Source organism: Podarcis gaigeae (genome assembly GCF_964106915.1).
Source record: "Podarcis gaigeae genome assembly, chromosome: 9".
Lineage (NCBI taxonomy): Eukaryota > Metazoa > Chordata > Lepidosauria > Squamata > Lacertidae > Podarcis > Podarcis gaigeae.
This window is the reverse complement of record NC_139685.1, coordinates 66,765,230-66,785,568: the sequence shown is the minus strand read 5'-3', so window position 1 is coordinate 66,785,568 and position 20,339 is coordinate 66,765,230. Positions and strand designations below refer to the sequence as shown.

General features: G+C 47.5%; 1 protein-coding gene across 1 annotated transcript in view; it reads left to right on the top strand.

Annotated features, from left to right (window-relative positions):
* Positions 1–9,069: 9,069 nt before the first annotated feature.
* GPAT3 (glycerol-3-phosphate acyltransferase 3) overlaps positions 9,070–20,339 on the top strand; it is a 31,054-nt gene continuing 19,784 nt past the window's right edge. Inside the window, exons 1-2 of the mRNA XM_083756704.1 lie at positions 9,070–9,787; positions 17,089–17,146. Coding sequence (XP_083612830.1) covers positions 9,644–9,787; positions 17,089–17,146 — 202 coding nt within the window. The 5' untranslated portion in view covers positions 9,070–9,643. The remainder of the gene's footprint in view (positions 9,788–17,088; positions 17,147–20,339) is intronic.

The following is a 20,339-nucleotide window of genomic DNA, read 5'->3' as shown; positions in this document are numbered from 1 at the left end:
AATTGTAACCAGCTAGGCCTCTATCCTCTGCAGAGCTAGGTATGCTTAAATTCATTGATTTTTAATGGGCTCAGGTGCAGCTAACTCCGTATGGGATCGGGTGTGCATGTTAAAATACTACGCCTGATAGTTGATGCTAAGCATGCTATAGTGCAGTGAGGCATCTAATCATAAGCCTGCATTTTTATCAGAGCTTATATATTTCGATCAGGGCCTGTATATTAAAAAGAGCTTAAAGATTTTCAAATGTTTCATGCCAGGCAGAAGACTAAAAAACCTTGGCAAGATGTTTTTCCTCCTAGACAAGGGGCCCCCCTGATTTATAGTAGAAAACAATTCTCAAAGTCGTAAAAAGGGAATTACAGGCTGAGAGCGAGGACACTGACCCTACATATTACAGAAGTTAAAAAGGCTGAGAAAACATAATTAGGAGTGGGTAAATAGTAAAATAACACCATGTGCCTCCCATTAAAACTTGAGCCATATTTTCCTAAGGTTGAAAGGTCAAGAGCAAATTGAAAAGCAACTGGTCTGGCTGGCAGAAAGAGAGCATTTTTGGGAAGTCTTTTCTAAAGCTGTTTCTCTCTTAAACTGAGATCCTTTTAAGATTTCTTTTCCTTTTAAAAGGCTACCTATGATAATGTATGAAATATATTAGCTTAAATGTAATTATGCAAAGGATCTAGAAATAAATAAATGTTAAATTCTTATTTCATAGAGTCATATTGCAATAGGAGACCAGAGGGGCAAATGAGCCCAGCCTCCTGCCAGACAGGAGACGCCATCGAGCACTCCTGATATATGGTTGTCAGGCCTTTTGTTTAGACACCTCCAAATGAAGGAGATCTTTCAATGATGATGTGAACTCAAGATCCTTGAAGATAAAAAGTTAAGATTAACAATCTGTTTTGGAAGGCAATAGGGCAAGGAGGGCAATAGGTGAGCTGGTAATTAAGATTCCTTGTTGAGACACATGTAAGATATATTACTACTTATTTGTCATTTATAGATAGAAGAATATATAGCTTTTATTTTCCATAAAAGGACAAAAGGAAATGGGTGTATATTTTGTGATTGGTTCTAGCAAACAGCCAATAGGAATTTCAACCAGGCTGATTGGATAGAGGCAGCCACAGGAGGAGCAAGGGGGCTGGATTAAGGAAATATAAGTGCTGGCCAGAATGGCAGGAGGCCAGGCCAGAGCTTGGTAACCATATACCACTGTGCCTCTCATTTATTTGTCTGACAAATAAATTACTATTTTAATTTCTCTATTGCTGCGTTGAATATTTCATTCCAGCTAAGCGTTAACCACAAGCAGGGTGCTACAGCAGGAATGGAGAACATGTGACACTCCTGATGTCAGAAGTGCAACAGCAGAGATCATTCTGTGGGTGATTGAAGGGTTAAGTCAGTTAATCAAGGGGTGGGTGGGTGTTGTGTTGTTTAGCAACCAAGCAGAGTGGCATGTTCTTTGCTGAGTTAGTGTGTGCTCTGATTGGCTATGCAGTTGTTGGTCCTTTGTATGTTTGGTTGTTTACAACCCAACATACGGTAATTGACACATGCTGCCAAAACACTTCTGCGGAGTCCCATCTGCACTATACATTTAAAGTAGTACCATACCACTTTTAAGAATCATGGCTTTCCCCCAAAGAATCCTGGGAACTGTAGTTTGCTAAGGGTGCCGAGAGGAGATCTCCATTCATTCCCCTTGGACAGCTCCAGTTCTTATTGTTGGCACCTGCCTTGTCTTGAGAGATAATGGTGTGAACCTCTGGCGGCAAAGTCAAACTGCTGCATTAGCAGAACCAAGTGACCACAGCAAGCCTGGGCTGTGGTTTAACAATACAGTTTTCTCCCCAAGACACTCTGGCATGGGCGTAGCTAAGGGGGGGGGCAGGGAGGGGCAGTTGCCTCCCCCTCAGTCAATAAAAATAAATAAAAATACATAGCCAACTGAGGTTCTTCTCTCTCCCCCCCCCCCCACGAAAGGCCTGCCGCCCCCCAAACAAAAATCCTGGCTACGCCCATGCACTCTAGGAATTGTAGCTCATTGAGGGGAATGGGATCTACTAACCAAACTCAGCATCCTTAAACTTCAGTTCCAGGATTCTTGGGGGAAGCTATAACTGTTTAAAGTGTTACGATACTGCTTTAAATATACAGTGCAGATGTGAATCTGGTTGTGGCACATGCCTTAAGTGCAAGTTAGACCTATCCAGCGCTTTTTATCTCCTAAAAAAAATGTTTAGGGGTTACTCTCATTTTCCAACTCATATCGAAATACTGGCCTCCAATGAGTTCTGTTATGTACTGAGTTGAATAGGATCCAAAATGCAGTAGTCTGATTGGTCCTAGAACAATACGATCCAAAATGCAGCAGTTTGATTGGTCCTAGAACAATAGGATTCAGAATGCAGCAGTCTGGTTGGTCCTAGAACAATGCAGAGTATGATTGGTCTGCAGGAGCCACCCAATCCAGCTCCAGATGGAAGTGAATCCACAACCTGATTGGCCTACAGGAGAATTCCGGAATTAGCCAATCACGTGAAGCCCATTGTGTAAATAATGTATATAAAGTAGATACTTTGGGGGAACTTTCATTCCTCCTCACCACTATGAGCTGAATAAAGAGCATGAAATCCACCCGCGACTACGAGTACAGTATATTTCAAGTTCAAACCTAGATTCACAAAATGTTTAGGGGTATGCATACCCCTGCGTCCCCCTAGGAAAAAAAAAAGCACTGAGCCTATTTGTGATCTTGCGGATCATAAAACGTCATATTGCGATGCGGAAATAAAACCTGCTTTCAACTGAGGTCATTTCCTTTCGTTTCCTGCTATTATTTTATGTCCCTCAAAACACCTTTCCCTTCCCTTCCCTTCCCTTGATTGATAGAAAACTCTCCTGAGCAGTTCTGCCTTTGACAAACAGCACAGCTGTTTAAACAAGTGAAACCTGAGCTATTGTAGATAAATATCTGCAAGGCAAGGTGGTTTCCCCTGGCAAAGATGTGGGGGCCTTGAAATGTGTGGCTGCACACAAGCAAAGCAAGGCACGCATAGCAATACTGATGGCTCACTGCAGATCAGAGCATGTTTCTGTGACCTTGAAAAGGGAGCTGGTATAAAGTTACATTTTCTCCTCTTTCCCCTCCCTGAGCAGTGTGAATGGCCACTCCATTGTCCAGGGGAGTCTGCCCATACTACAAATATTGGCTACATACACATAGAAGAAGAATTTATTATTTCTGTCACAGACCAGTTCCAGCCCACATACAATATCAAGGAAATCATAAAACACAATAGGGATACATTTGAATTTGCAATTAGGTATAACAGGGACACTACAGATATAGCAACAGTTAAAAAAAATATTAAAAATATATAAATTAAAACTTAGTCACTAGCATATAACCTAAAATTATCATTTAAAGCCTTAATCATTATGATAGCACAGCTTGTTCACTAAGTTTTATGGCAATCACACAGAATTTGGCTAGGATCCTTGTCCTCTACCAGGGATTTTAGACATTGAAATTTGGATTCATACATACAGATACCATATATTTAAAGCACGAGACTTTCCCAAAGAAGAACTATAGTTTACTCCTCACAGAGCTACCATTCCCTTAACAAACTACGGTTTCAGGGTTATTTGGTGTGCATGCATTCTTCATATGGTTTATTAACTGCTTTACCTATCACGTTTGCAGAGAATTCTCGCCACTCAACATTTTACGCCTACTGAGCACACTTAAGCCACACCAGAATTTTATTTTATTTTTGAGCTGCAGGGGGAGGGTGTGTGTGGGTTGTCTGCTTAGTTGCTGGGTTTTTTTTAGGGGGGGGGGGTAGATTTGTAAATCTTAGAATTCCACTGAAAATGCTACTACCTCTCACATGTTTCTCAGTGGGGCGGTTCTTGTCGCAATCCTGTCGGCTGGGACTTAACTACAGAAGGACTTACTCTAACGAAGTGGGTAAAATGATTGTAATCAAGGCTCGCCCCATATCTTGCACTATCCACACCCTCGATACTTAAAACCACTTCTTTAGTGTGACTGATGCAATAGTTACCCGCGTTCATTTGTCACATACTTATGTAATGCGTTAATGCGAGATGTGAAACCCTGCCAATTGCTATCGTTTCTATTTAGATTGAACTTTGCAACAAGTAGGCACCTAGCCTAGTTCTCCAAAGGGGATGGTTACCTTTTGAACTCTCTTACATATTTAGCGGAGAGGTAGCTGGCTGTTTTAGCTGCTTATTTTGATTTCCCAGCCTCAAAGCCTCTTGGTAGAAACAGGGTTTTCTAGAGGAATGAGGAAAGTCACATTAGCACAGCTGAGCCAAGCAGTTGCTTGACTGAAGCTTCGAAAACCCCTGTCTATTGGCCATATCTGTGATATAATTTTCCGGTTCCGAAGAACGAAAGAGAAGCCTGTTGAATCAGGCCAGTGGCCCATCTAGTCCAACATGCTGTTTTTGCAGCTGCTACCCAGACCCTGAAGGAAACCTTCAAACAGGACACAGGCACAAGACCACTCTCCCCTCCTATGGTTTTCCAGCAAACCAGTGTTTGGAATCGTACAGTGTTTGGAGAGACAGCATAGCCATCATGGCTAGTAAGCCACTGATATTATCCTCCATGAATTTGTCCAGTCCTCTTTTCAAGCCATCCTCATCAGTGGTTACTACTGTCTCCTGTGGCACAGAGTTCCATAGTTTAACTATGTCAGGGGTCGGCAAGGTTTACCTAACGGTTCCCTCCAGCGGAGATGATGATGGTGATGATGATGATGATAATAATAATAATAATAATAATAATAATTTATTATTTATACCCCACCCATCTGGCTGGGTTTCCCCAGCCACACTGGGCACCTTCCCACAAGACACTAAAATACAATAGCCTATTAAACATTAAAAGCTTCCCTAAACTGGGTTGCCTTCAGATGTCTTCTAAAAGTCAGATAGTTGTTGTTCTCTTTGACATCTGATGGGAGGGCGTTCCACAGGGTGGGTGCCACTACCGAGAAGGCCCTCTGCCTGGTTCCCTGTAACTTGGCTTCTCGCAGTGAGGGAACCGCCAGAAGGCCCTCAGCGCTGGACCTTTTGCTCATCCTGAATCTTCTAACATTCAGCTTCATCGAATGTCCTCAGGTTCTAGCATTGAGAGAGGGCCTGCCCATTTTCTCCCTCCCGCCGCACGTGCAAAATTTTATACCCTTGGAAGGGGAAAGGCCACAGCTCAGCAAAGTGATGGATTATAACCCGCTGCTTGTCACTGATAAAGATACAAATGGCTTCCTCCTTCAGTGCTCTAGGATGACCAAATCAAGAAGAATCCAGGATCACCTAACTAGGTTAGAGTTCAGGCAGTACAGAAAGGCATTTAAATGTTATCATACCTGCAAGAGTATGTCACTGATCATTTTAAGTCAGCTGTCCTGTGTTGCCTAATCATGTTCTTTCAACCTTTTCCTCAGATGACAACTGGAGTCAGAGAGGCAATATGCGTCTGAATACCAGGTGTAGGAGGGAAACCAACAGGAGAGTGTACCGCTGTGCTCATTAAGCACCTGGCAGGTGACAATGGGAATAGGATGCTGGACCAGATGGGCCTTTGGTCTGATCCAGTAATGGTTATTTTTGTGTTTTTATGACAGAGGCAAATCTAAAATTACAGTGAGGTCAAGTTCCTGGGTGACAATACATTTCCTTAAAAAATAGGATTAGACAAATTCATGGGTGATAAGACCATCCATGGGGGATGCGGGTGGCGCTGTGGGTTAAACCATAGAGCCTAGGGCTTGCCGATCAGAAGGTCGGCGGTTCAAATCCCCGTGACGGGGTGAGCTCCCGTTGCTCGGTCCCTGCTTCTGCCAACCTAGCAGTTTGAAAGCACGTCAAAGTGGAAGTAGATAAATAGGTACCACTCCGGCGGGAAGGTAAACAGCGTTTCCATGCGCTGCTCTGGTTCGCCAGAAGCGGCTTAATTATGCTGGTCCCATGACTCGGAAGCTGTACGCCAGCTCCCTCGGCCAATAAAGCGAGATGAGCGCCGCAACCCCAGAGTCGGTCATGACTGGACGTAATGGTCAGGGGTCCCTTTACCTTTACCTTTAAGGCCATCCATGGCTACAACCATTGTAATTATTATCATTATTATTATTATTGAATTTATATACTGCCCTATACCTGGAGGTCACAGGGTGGTTCACAGAATAAAATCGAAATATAAAAACCACAAAATACATAATCACGGCAATATATGTGAAGACCACTTGTTGGGAATCCCAGGTGGGCAGGGGCGGAAATAGCTGCTGTGCACCCGGGGATGGAGCGAGCGTCAAACGTCCTGGGGGCGTCATGGCGATGTCATCCCCACTCAGGAATGACACCCAGTGCAGACCGCACCCTCAGCACCCTGCTTCCTCTGCCAGTGCAGGTGGGGAAGACTTGCTACTGCACTTAGGCCCTGCTTGGGGGCATCCTACGGGTGTCTGGTTGGCCACTGTGAGAACGGGATGTCAGATTAGGTGGGATGCAGTCGGCTTTTCTTCTGTTCTCCAGCACATGTTGCTGAATACAGTGGTACCTCAGGTTACATACGCTTCAGGTTACATACACTTCAGGTTACAGACTCCGCTAACCCATAAATAGTACCTCGGGTTAAGAACTTTGCTTCAGGATGGGAACAGAAATCATGCTCCGGTGGCGCAGCAGCAGGAGAAGGCCCCATTAGCTAAAGTGGTACCTCAGGTTAAGAACAGTTTCAGATTAAGAACGGACCTCCGGAACGAATTAAGTACAGTGGTACCTCGGGTTAAGAACTTAATTCGTTCCTGAGGTCCATATTTAACCTGAAACTGTTCTTAACCTGAAGCGCCACTTTAGCTAATGGGGCCTCCTGCTGCTGCCGCACTGCCGGAGCCTGATTTCTGTTCTCATCCTGAAGCAAAGTTCTTAACCCGAGGTACTATTTATGGGTTAGCGGAGTCTGTAACCTGAAGCGTATGTAACCCGAGGTACCACTGTACTTAACCAGAGGTACCACTGTACACCTGCAGCTAGTGGGGTGGTGGTGGCCCTGACAGTCGTTCTGCCAGGGGCGCCGACTTATAAAAAATATTGGGGGGGCCCATACTGGGGTCCTGCCCCGGGAAGTTTTCTAAGATCCGCTCCCGGCCCGTTGCTGCTGCTGCCGCCCGCCTCGTGGCCCCCTCGCCAGCTGAGGGAGGGAGAGAGACCGAGAAGGAGAGAGATGCGTGGTGGGCAAGGCAAGTGCCCGCCGCGCCTCGCCTCCCACCGCCCCTCGTGCCGGCCGCCCCCTCCCCTCCCTTCCCCGCCCGCACTCGCTCGCTCGCCCTCCTCACCCCAGCTCTTGGCCGTTCGCCCCAGGAACTCGCCGCTGTTGGGGTTGTAGATGAACCTCCGCCACTCGGCCATAGACTGGCTGAAGGGCTTCTCCTCCTCCTTGGCCATAGCGCGCGCGAGAGAGAGAGAGAGAGAGAGAGAGAGGCTGGAAAGAGAGAGGGAGCTCGGCGGTTCGCGGGTGGCGGTTTTTCCCCTGCCGAAACAACAGCGGCTCCTCAGAACCGCTAAGTAACTCTCCCTCAGGCGCCCGGCGGGAGAGCAGAAGAGAGGAAAAGGAAAGAGGGGCTGGGCCAGTCGCACGCACCGAGCAAAACTACTCGCGCCGCCTCTTTTACTACCGTAATAATTATTTGTTTTAACTCATTACTGAATGTATTTTAAAAGGTAGCTATCATCAAACAAGGAAAATAAAAAATACCAACATAATTTTGTGATTTTACAAAGCATAATATAACTACCGTATTTTTCGCTCTATAACACGCACCTGACCATAACACGCACATCGTTTTTAGAGGAGGAAAACAAGGGGAAAAAACATTCTGAATGAAACAGTGGATGTATCACTTTTGTGCTTCATGCTGTGGCCACAGACATGTGATCTGATGGTGAATTTGGGGTGACCCAATGCAAAAATCCTGAGGATCCATGTGGATCCATGTTTTGTAACCACGTTTTTGCACCATTGCAGCCCCAGGCAACAGTGGGTGCGTGATTTTGGGGGGGCAGGCTGTAGCCATGGACATGCTATGTGCTCTGATGGTGAATTTGGGCTGACCCAATGCAAAGATCCTGAGGATCCATGTGGATCCATGTTTTGTAACCACGTTTTTGCACCACTGCAGCCCCAGGCAACAGTGGGTGCGTGATTTTTGGGGGGCAGGCTGTAGCCATGGACATGCTATGTGCTCTGATGGTGAATTTGGGCTGACCCAATGCAAAGATCCTGAGGATCCATGTGGATCCATGTTTTGTAACCACGTTTTTGCACCATTGCAGCCCCAGGCAACAGTGGGTGCGTGATTTTGGGGGGGCAGGCTGTAGCCATGGACATGCTATGTGCTCTGATGGTGAATTTGGGCTGACCCAATGCAAAGATTCTGAGGATCCATGTGGATCCATGCTTTTAAACCACATTTTAAGTGGGGAGGGAAGGAAAAACACAGAAGGGACAAGGAGCAGGAGAGGGGTGTGCAGAGAAGCAGCTGGCTAAGAATGCAGGAAAGGGGTATAACAGGAGGAGGGAGGAAAGGAAGGCAAAAGTTTTCCCTCACCTACCCACCCAAGTCAGCCAGCTCGCGCGCTCTCTCTCGCTCTCTCTCTCTCCCTCCTGCACGGAGCACAGAGACACTGCTTTCCCTCTGCCTGGAGGGGAGGGGCTTTCCCGGCTCTTTGTTCCGTTTGAGCAAACACAGCAAGGAAACAGAGGAGAGTGGGCAGTAAGACCCTGAGGCAGAATGCCGGAAAAATACGGTAATAATTTTCTGAAATTATTGGGGGGGCGGAGCCCCCCCAAACGAATTTTTGAGGGGGCTCGGCCCCCTCAGGCCCCATGGAGTCGGCGCCTATGCGTTCTGCCCACTGCCGCCGGTCTTACTCGCGGCCCCCATGGTGCCAACTTGAATAATAAGGGGTGCGACAGGTAAGCCAGATCGATCACAGGACGGGGCGCACCCATACTATTTAGATGGCAATGACTATCAAATGCGGGGAGGGGGCTGGGGATGGCAGCCTCAACTATTCTATGGGAGTTGGCTCCTATGCTGAGATCACAATGCGGCCGTGAGCGAACAATCGAAGGGGCGGGATCCCGCCGCGCGCCGGAGTTGCGCCTCGATGGCGCGCCCCCAAGAGCATTCGCAGGGAGACACCCACGCCGCTCATGAAATCGGGGAAGCTCGTCTCATGCGGGGCTCGGCAGGAGCTCCGCGCCTCCTTGACCAACCCGAGTCCCAGCTCCGCACACGCCTTGCTGGACGTAGTCTCCCTCTTGCCCAAGCGCTCGCCCGGCGGCGACAGCACCCTCGCCAACAGCAGCCTTGCGCCTTGGGCGCAAAGGAGTTAAGTGGGTGGAGCTGCGCCGCGGCGGAGAAAGAGGCGGCCTCTCCGGCGCTGCTCTTTGCCCAGCCTTCCCCCGGCGAGCCCGCACGGACGGCTTCCCCCTGCCGAGGCGGGGCGCGGCGAGCCGGCGTCCGGCTCAGGCGCTGCAGCGAGTAGGGCGTCTGGGGAAGCCAGCGCGGCGCCCGCAGCCCTCGGGATGGAGCAGCTCCTGGATCTGCTGCTGCGCCTCTTCGGCTTCTGGTTTTCCGCCGTCTTCCTGCTCATCGTGCTGCCCTCCATCTTCGGCGTGTCCTTGGGGATCTCGGAGCTGTACCTCAAAGTCCTGGTGAAGACCTTGGAGGTGAGTCGCGGCTCCGCGCTGCCTGCGCAAAGGGCGACGCGTGCCGCCCCTCGGGGCTACCTCTCCGAAAGGAGCAAGCAGATCTTCCCTCCCGCTTTCCCGATTTCCCCCAAGGTAACGCTTGCTTTCTCCTTGCTGCGCTTCCCCCCCATTCCGCCCCCCCCATGCCATAAACAACAGCTGACCTTTCTTGCGTGATTCAGCGGTTTGCAACGCGGAGGAGGGCGTGGACGTCCTCGCATCCGCGATGCTTTTTATTTTTATTTTGCACTTCAATGAAATGGGCCTTTGGGAAGCCCGGAAAGGGTCTTGGACGCGAACAATGGCAGCTCTTTAGGGATCCCCCCCTCCCTAAAAATCCTAGATTCAGGAGCGAACGCGAGGCTGACCTCCAATTCGTCGCTGCGCCTGTCATTCAGTTCTCCCAAAAAAATCCATTTTCGCGTTGCATCCCCGGCGTTAGCCAATCGGGGAACGCAGATACGCGCACACCCAAAGATAATAAAGGACTATAGGCTCGAGAGATGTCTCCTCTGTGTTGTTCCACCGACAGGTTAGTGCATTTAACCCGCCCCGCCCCCCATAAAATACGCTTTATGCTTATTGATTCTGCTTTGTTGTGAGATTATGTTGCTTCACTCTAGAGATTTCTGCAGTGCCTCGGATAGTTTCTTCTTATGGGGGAAAAACGTCCTACTGGTCTTATTTAAAAGCCTGAAGGACATCCGTTCTCCCCCATGCAGAGCATCTGGGATGCATCCTTTCCATTTAGTGCCTCTACCTCATTTTTGTGTGATTTCTGGTTTCCTTGTTTTTCTTGAGGTTGGTTTTATCCTTATCCTCCTTCCCTGATGTTTTGGGCGACAGCTCCCATCAGTGCTGGCTGGGGCTGATGGGAATTGTAGTCCAAAACATTGGGAGGGTACCAGGTTGGTTAAGGCTGGCTCTCATGATATATATATTAAATGCTTTGGACGCTTATATATATGCTGACACACAATGGCAGAGTCAAGCCAATAGAAGAAAAGATTGTTGGTGAGCCTATTCATGGAGCAGGTAAAGAAAAACCTTGTCTCCTCTTAACAAAATGCATAGTTGTTGCGATGGTAAATTCATTCGCTTGCCAGAGCCACCCAGCCTATTGTCAGTAGCTCCCAAGGCCTGTTGACATCCAACCACCATGTGTAGAATGCAGTTGCTCTCCAGAGACTGAAATCTGATCTTCAGGAGCACGACTAACTCAGTGTCCTCTTCTTAAACCGTCCTGCTTGCCTTTCATCGTTGGAAGATGAGTTATGGGATCTTGGTTTATTTTGGACTTGCATCTGGCTATTAATGAATCTTGTTTGTTGGGCAACAAAACCAGGAACTTAAAGGAAAAGTGCTTAAAGCAAAAGGAGGACAATTTAAGGCTGGAGGTGGACATAAAGAGTTGCCCTTTGGACTCCACTTACTGACTCGTGGTGGAATAGCAAAATACTGTCCTGCAGTATTTTTCTTCATCCGAAGCAGGTTTTAATTAACAGTGCTGGGAGAGAGAATGGACTTTATTGTCCTTCTCTCCCTGTATAAAGCTGCCATTCAGTTGCCTTAGACCCAGAATCGTGCTTACACTCTTGCGATGAAGTCCTAATTCATCATGCAAAGGGGTTATGCCCATAGTCAGTTTTGTTCTTGGTAAATAACGCAAAGGATGCTTCCAGACTGTTGCTCCTTTTGGGTGGGATTCAGTCACATACTGGCCAATTCAGGTTGTGCAGTTAAAGCTGATTTGGAGCTCTCTTGACAACAACACTGCTTCCCTAAAAGGCTGGTCATTTTGCAGTAAGGGCATGGTGGGAAAGTGTGGGATGAAACTTGCTTGATATAATCTCCCCGCAAATCGTGATGGCTGCACAATAAACAGGTCATCTGGAAAGGGACCTTGGAGTCACAGCTGTGGTCTGCTGTGTGAAGTTAGTATTGCAAGTTGTGGCATTTCATGAGCATAACAACTTCATTGCACTGAATCTTTCACTGAAGATATAGGGTGCCTTTGTCTTGCATCAGCTGCAGCATACATAAATATGCCTTCAAGAGCATCGTTCAGAGACCATAGGTAAAGGGAACCCTGACCATTAGGTCCAGTTGTGACCGACTCTGGGGTTGCGCGCTCATCTCGCTCTATAGGCCGAGGGAGCTGGCATTTGTCCGCAGACAGCTTCCGGGTCATGTGGCCAGCATGACTAAGCCACTTCTGATGAACCAGAGCAGCACACGGAAACGCCGTTTACCTTCCCGCCGGAGCGGTCCCTATTTATCTACTTGCACATGACGTGCTTTCGAACTGCTAGGTTGGCAGGAGCAGGGACCGAGCAACGGGAGCTCACCTTGTCACAGGGATTCAAACCGCCAACCTTCTGATCGGCAAGTCCTAGGCTCTGTGGTTTAACCCACAGCGCCACCCACGTCCCTCCAGAGACCATACTGCTGTACTAAACTTCTTAACGTTGCTAAACATCATGCCATTGCTGGATCTGAAGGCCTTGTCATGGAACAGTCATAATTAAATGCATTCAACCACTGTCACAACCTGGAGTTTCCACACCCTGAAAGCATTTATCGACTAGTGCTGGGACATTGCAATCCAGGCCTTGGACACATAAACATACATAACTGTTCTGTTGAGATCAGTGGGGCTTTCATTCAAGTCAGTGTGCTTAGGATGATTATGATGATGATTAATTTTGTATACTGCCCTTCATCACAAGGTCACAGGGCGGTTCACAACATCAAAATACACAATAGGAGGTGACAAGAATTAGCCAGATGCTGTTCATCACAGGGTTGACTGAATAGAAGAGCCTTAAAAACAATCGGCTGTCTCTGTTTACTTTCTTCATGGGGTTGCTATGAGGATAAAATTAGATAGCTCCATAATAAGCACCCCTGGGCTCCTTGGTGGAAGAAAAGTAGCGGATACTGGTTTGATTCCAGGACTCAACACAGCTAAAACAAGCTAGCTGGGAATGAGGGCGAGATGGGGCATGTCAGTGCAGAGAGGATCCTTGCTGGATCGTGCCAAAGGTCCAACTAACCCAGACTTCTGCTCCCCAATAACCAAGGAGAAGCCTCTGGAGAAGGACACAAGCAGGGTTTGTAGGACAGTAGAATAGGAGGCATGTGGTTGATTAGTAGAGCCGCCTCCTGGTTCACCAAGAAGAGGTGAGGTTCGCAGGTTGAACCCCTAATATCTCCAGGTAAGAGGTCCCCTGCTGAAATCCTGGAGGAATGCTACCTACTAAGCTTGATGGAGATCACCGAAGAATTGATGCTTTTGAATTATGGTCTGGAGGAGACTCTTGAGAGTCCTATGGACAGCAAGAAGATCAAACCTATCCATCCTTAAGGAAATCAGCCCTGAGTGGTCACTGGAAGGACAGATCCTAAAGTTGAGGCTCCAATACTTTGGCCACCTCATGAGAAGAGAAGATGCCCTAGAAAAGACCCTGATGTTGGGAAAGATGGAGGGCACAAGGAGAAGGGGACGACAGAGGACGAGATGGTTGGACAATGTTCTCGAAGCTACTAGCATGAGTTTGACCAAACTGTGGGAGGCGGTGGAAGACAGGAGTGCCTGGCGTGCTCTGGTCCATGGGGTCATGAAGAGTCGGACGCGACTAAACGACAAAAGCTCGATGGATGGACATCGGACCTGGTAGAAGCCAGCTCCCTGTATTCCTGTGAACAGGTTCTGAGGGTGCTGTAGAGACCCAAGAGTCATAGCTGAGGCCTTAACTCCTTTGCTGTCATAGCTCTGTGGGAGTAGGCAAGGAGACAGGTTTGAAAAGGAATGGGAACTGAAAAATATGGGTCAAAACATCACTCCACACAATGGTGGGAAGCCACGATGGCTGTGTTGTACCTCCACCGTTGGAATACCAGCATTTGGGAACTGCAAGGCAAGTGAAGAGAGTGTTATTGTGCTCAGTAACTGCTTGTGGGCTTCCCACCATAAGGGTTTGGGTAGCTATTGTGCGGGACGCAGGTGGCGTTGTGGGTTAAACCACAGAGCCTAGGACTTGCTGATCAGAAGGTCGGCGGTTCGAATCCCCGCGATGGGCTTAGCTCCCTTTGCTCGGTTCCTGCTCCTGCCAACCTAGCAGTTCAAAAGCACGTCAAAGTGCAAGTAGATAAATAGGTAACACTCCAGCGGGAAGGTAAATGGTGTTTCCGTGCGCTGCTCTGGTTTGCCAGAAGCGGCTTAGTCATGCTGGCCACATGACCCGGAAGCTGTACGCCGGCTCCCTCGGCCAATAAAGCGAGATGAGCAGCGCAACCCCAGAGTCGGTCACGACTGTACCTAATGGTCAGGGGTCCCTTTACCTTTAGCTATTGTGCAGTGTTCAAAATTTGCCAAGCACATTTCGCACCTGGCTTTTGACCGCTTATGGCCAGGTGAAGATGCCTGGGTACCAGCATGGCGCCTGACATCTCCACCATCTGGGGATCATTGGATCTGGACTGTTTTCACACACTAATACTCCATCCTGTAGAATTCTATCAGTTCTATTTTATCTGCACAATCGGAATGGATTTCTGAATCCAAAATGCTTTTTCTGTGCAGCCTGAGCAGGAGAAGTCACCACTAAGAAAAAGAGGTCAGAACAGGCCAATATATATATGTAGACTATCCCTGGATCAAGTAGCTTTTCTTCTTTTAAGTTCTTAAAACTCTTAACCTAGCTCAAGGTTGTCATCTGAACTAGCCTAGCCAGATGTTTAACTGGTAATCACAGTCAAATCATTTGAAAAATAAGAATTTAGAGCCATCTTGCCCCAAAATGGCAACATCAGTTTTAGTTGAGTTGTTGAAACCTATTTGATTGAAACTGGTTTCCGCCATCTGTTCCTGTGTACTCTGTGGGGATTAAGTTATTATAGTTGTTAGGTGTTACCTTGTTGAAGTAGTCTGTTGTTTGAAAACCAGTAAGATTACATATTACTACTACACCTTAAAACCTGTTACAGATAGGTAGCCGTGTTGGTCTGCCATAGTCAAAACAAAAAAAAAATTCCTTCCAGTAGCACCTTAAAGACCAACTAAGTCAGTTCTCGGCATGAGCTTTCGTGTGCATGCACGAAATGCACACGAAAGCTTCTTCAGTGTATCTGAAGAAGTGTGCATGCACACGAAAGCTCATGCCGAGAACTGACTTAGTTGGTCTTTAAGGTGCTACTGGAAGGAATTTTTTTTTGTTTTGACCTTAAAACCTGTAATTATATTATACAGTTAACAGGGATCAGGATCACATGTTACAATCTGCATGCAGGTTTCAGATTAATTTCTACCGAGAAATGCAATCAAAAGATGTCCAGATATTTACTTTAAAAACTGCCAGCTAGGAAGGAGATTCCAAGCAGAAGTGTTGGTTTCTCAAGGACATCTTTCTCCCTCCTGGTCTACTTCTTCCTCTCCCCAAAACATGAACATATGGGAGTTGTTGGCGTGTCTTTCAATTTTTCATATCATTGTTGACATACATGAACGGGAGAACCCTTGAGTAGGAGCTGCTGGCTGTTTTTCAAGCTCTTTCCTCAAATCCATTTATAGATCCATGTTCAGACTATTTATCTTGGACTGGTAGCTTAGAGCTCATACCTGGATTGCAACCAGCATGCCGCAATTCCCTGTCCCCATAGGTGATGGGAGCAAATACTGTTTAGTCCAGAGGAGTAGGTTCACATTTATGAGAAGGAGGATGGAGATGAAACATTAGGAAGAACTGTTTGACAGTGGAAGAGACGGCGCTTCATTAGAAGGCTTGAAGTTGAGGCTAGATGACCACCCTTTGCGGATGCAGTAGAAATTCCTGGATCAACAGGAGGTTGTTGCTAGCTGCCACAACTTTGATTGGTTGTGTGGTGCTGTCAGAGGCGTGTGATCCAACTGATCTATGTGGGAAGCAGATTTCTGGTGGCTGCGATGCTCTACTTGCAGAAGTTTCTTTTGAGTTGGGCTGTGGTGACAAGCCTATAGATAGGAAAAGGCAGTGAGCATGAGCTGGGGCTGAAAGAATTGTTTCCTATGAACCTGGCTTGGCATATCTTACTGGGGGGTGGGAGGTGGGGAATGGCTCTTAATATCAGAAGAATGCTGCCAGTTCCAGGCAAATGCCCATCTAGTCCAGCACTTTGTTCTTACGGCGGCCAAGAAGATGTCCATGGAAAGCCAGCAAAGAGAACAAAAAACTTAAAAGCCACATTGACAGGGCTTGGACTAGATTATCCTTGACTTCTCTCCAATTCTTTAATTCTGTGCCACAGTAGCAGTTAGAATGTGATTGGAGGTGTGGTTTTTGTTTTTATGGTATAGAAAATTTGAGAATGGGGAACTGAATGCTCAGGTACGGTAGCTATTAGCGCATTACCAATACAGTATTAATTCAAATAAGTATATCTCTTAAGGCAACTCTTAAATGGATAATAGTCACCATAAAAACATACTGTCAGGGAACTGCCATCGGAGCTAGAGGCGGAGGCAAGGCTCCCGAGCGATGCTGGAGAAGGGCCCAGCAGGGAGAGAGGCAGCTCATCGGCTGGGGAAGGAAATCAGCGTAACACCAGGGATAAAGGGGGGGCAGATGGGGGAATCGGCGAGAGGGCTCCAGGACTCCTCGCTGGAGACCAGCGGGGAGAGCACGGGTGCTCCGCTACCCACACCCTCCCTGCGCAGAAGACTTCCGCGCAGGGAGAGTAGGCGGAGACTTGGCGTCAAAGAACTTCTTTGCTGGAAGAGGCTCAAGAAACGCCCACTGACGGATTCTGCCAGCGACTGAGACAGCCACAAAGTGAAGGGCTGTCCAGACAGAAAAGGTTTAACCAGGCAACCTAGCCAAGAGTGGCGGCAACTTACGCACGAGCAACCCCTATAACCATTACACATACATACAGTCATACCTCGGGTTAAAGTAGCTTCAGGTTGAGTGTTCTCAGGTTGCGTTCTGCGGCGACCCGGAAGTAACGGAACAGGTTACTTCCGGGTTTTGCCGCTTGCGCAGCAAAATGATGTCACGTGCATGCGCAGAAGCAGCGAATCCAGACGCGCAGACACGGATTGCGTTCTGCTCAGGATGTGAATGGGGCTTCGGAACGGATCCTGTTCGCATCCAGAGGTACCACTGTACCAATAAGATGTTAGAAATGATAAAAGGATCTCTTGCGAGCATCTTTTGCAACAACAATATTTAGATCAGGAAGATGAACTAAATCAGAATTAATACTGCGCATTTGTCTTATCTGTCCCTTTTCTTCTTTACAAGTGGGCCACGCTGCGTATTGAGAAACAGAGAGAGGCACAGAGGCTTCCTTCTTCAAATGGTAAGGGTTTTCTTAAAAATTAGAACTGTTGCCCCATTATAACAAGAATGGATGTTTGGAGGGGGGGGGGGAATGGTCCTGAAATCTGATGTAAAAATCTTACAATACTTGGCTGTCATCTAATGGTGGAGACACTCATGTGGGTTCATCAAGGGTGTTAAACCAAGTCTTCTGTATGGGGGTCTTGATGTGATAGTCCTGGAACCCCGATTGCATGCCTGACCCACAATTGCCTGTGTTAGTCATTTGGGACGCATAAGTGTGGCTTTTAAGTAAAACAACTTTTGCAATGTTTTCCTTCCTGGACGCTTAGAGGAGGTTCCTTCTTGCCCCAGGTAGCTGTTTACAAGCTTGTGCAGATCCGTTTGGTTCACATTGCCCAAAGACAGTGGAAATTTTGTTCACTAGTTGCCCTTCCTTTTTATAATTTTGGAAAGTGATGCCAAATTGAAAGCTGAGCCCATGTCCCCTTTAGTAAATAAGGCCTCTATGTCAGGTTTGCGAAACTACAGCTCACTTCATCCCTGACCATTTGGCATGCTGGCTGGGGCTCATGGGAGTTTGGAGTCCATCAATATTTGGAAGGCTCACAGCTTAGCCATCTCTGATGCAGATGCACCCACTGGGTTCCAGGTAGCTTTAATTAGGAGGTTAATCAACCAAACAAACATTTTGTTGATTAAGTGGTGTGGTAGATGTTAAGGTTGGGCTCAAACAAACATAATACCAAATTTTGGCACTACATAGACTAGCCTTGGGGGATGCGGGTGGCGCTGTGGGTTAAACCACAGAGCCTAGGACTTGCCAATCAGAAGGTCGGCAGTTCAAATCCCTGCGACGGGGTGAGCTCCCGTTGCTCGGTCCCTGCTCCTGCCAACCTAGCAGTTTGAAAGCATGTCAAAATGCAAGTAGATAAATAGATACCACTCCGCCGGGAAGGTAAATGGCGTTTCCGTGCGCTGCTCTGGTTCGCCAGAAGCGGCTTTGTCATGCTGGCCACATGACCCGGAAGCTGTACGCCGGCTCCCTCGGCCAATAAAATGAGATGAGCGCCGCAACCCCAGAGTCGGCCATGACTGGACGAAATGGTCAGGGGTCCCTTTACCTTTTTAGACTAGCCTTGAATAATTTGTGTGCTTCTTGCACAAAGCAATTCCCAGTCTTGGTCTGAGGCAAACCATAGTTTATTTTTTCCAAATGACCAAACCATCGTTTGTGCTTGCCTGCAAACCAAGACCACAGGTTTGTCAGTTTGGTACAGAACACTGTTTTGCACTAGGAGTGGAGAGATGCGGATTCGAATCCCCGCTTGGCTGTGAAGCTCGCGGTGTAGCTTTGCACCAGTCACCTTTTCTCGGCCTATCCTGTCTCACAGGGCTGTTGTGAGAATGAGAATTGGTGTGGCAGAGAAGAGCCATAGATATTCCCTAAGCTCCTTTGGCGGGAGGGTGGCATTTTTTAAAACAACAACATAGTAAGTTGATTAAATCTGTCCTTTATCTGATTTATTTTACTTGCTCTGGTATCTTTAGTTGCAACACATTTTCCCCCCACTTGATTCCTTTGCACTTAAGGAAAGGTGGTTGCTTAATACAACTTCCATTTAACCAAGATTTTGAAATTGTGGTTTCACTGCTCAGCGGTTGTCAATAGGCCATGGTTGACCGGGTGGAAAAGAATTACGCTGCTTTTACTTTTGTCGTCGCTAGCTTGAGGTTTTGAAGACTGTTGTTACTGCTTGATTTCCCTACCCTACCCAGAAGAGGGTAAAAGGAGGGTGGATTCACTTCTCTGAATGTTTCTTTTACCCCTGTGCTGTCTCTGCTTCCTGCTTCCCTGGCATCCCTTTGAGGCTTGCTCCAGTTCTCTCTGCGAATGTGACCCCTGCTTTACTCAGTGTTGCACCTCCTTCTTCTATAGCGCATTGTTAGCTAAAACACCACCCCGGGCTTGCATAATTCATCACTGTCAGGCCAGCCTCGAGGAACAAGATCTGTGGGGAGTCTCTTCCCTTCACCAGCTGTTGACTTGGAGGATTGTATTATTCTCTCGAGACCACAGAAACAACTCTTTCATTTCCCCCACCGTGCATTGCATTGGGGACCTCGGGTTGTTCCAGAGTCGCCCTGTTATCTCTCCTCCGGTTTGGGTTCCAGCGCATTGGGCAATGGTGCGGCAGCCAGAAATCCAGCCTTTCCTCCTGACTCAGGAAAGATAGTAAATATGTAGTTATCAGGAAAACAAAAGCTTCACTTGCTGAAGTGAATTTTCCCAATTGCCGCAGGTGGATGAACAGATGGGGAAGTGGGTGGGTTCTGCTGGAAGCAGCCATGATTTTACCCTGGGGGAAAGCAGCTGACAGGTAATTGAGGGAAACACCTTGTTGTTGTTTAGTCGTTTAGTCGTGTCCGACTCTTTGTGACCCCATGGACCAGAGCACGCCAGGCACTCCTGTCTTCCACTGCCTCCCGCAGTTTGGTCAAACTCATGCTGGTAGCTTCGAGAACACTATCAAACCATCTCGTCCTCTGTCATCCCCTTCTCCTTGTGCCCTTCACCTTTCCCAACATCAGGGTCTTTTCCAGGGAGTCTTCTCTTCTCACGAGGTGGCCAAAGTATTGGAGCCTCAGCTTCACGATCTGTCCTTCCAGTGAGCACTCAGGGCTGATTTCCTTCAGAATGGATAGGTTTGATCTTCTTGCCGTCCATGGGGCTCTCAAGAGTCTCCTCCAGCACCATAATTCAAAAGCATCAATTTTTCAGCGATCAGCCTTCTTTACGGTCCAGCTCTCACTTCCATACCTCACTACTGGGAAAATCATAGCTTTAACTATACGGACCTTTGTTGGCAAGGTATAATTATTCTTTATTTATTAGGGCCACAGCAGAATATGCCCATTTTCAGGTCACTGCCTCTGATATTCTGTAGGGTGTGGCGTCATGAGTAGAATTTTCCCAGATTGTCCAAGTAATCTTACAAATCTACACAGGGGCAGGTGGCCTTTTAGGTAGCCAAGCACACTGGAAATGCGATCCCCACTCAACGGAACAAGCCATTAATGTTGGATCAAAGCATCACCTCCATCTCCACCTCCACACTCCTAATCAATTTATGCAATTGGTTATTTGAAAGCTGGCATAGCAGATGTGTTGTGGAAAGCTGATGATGGATGAATTAATTCCAATTGGTTTC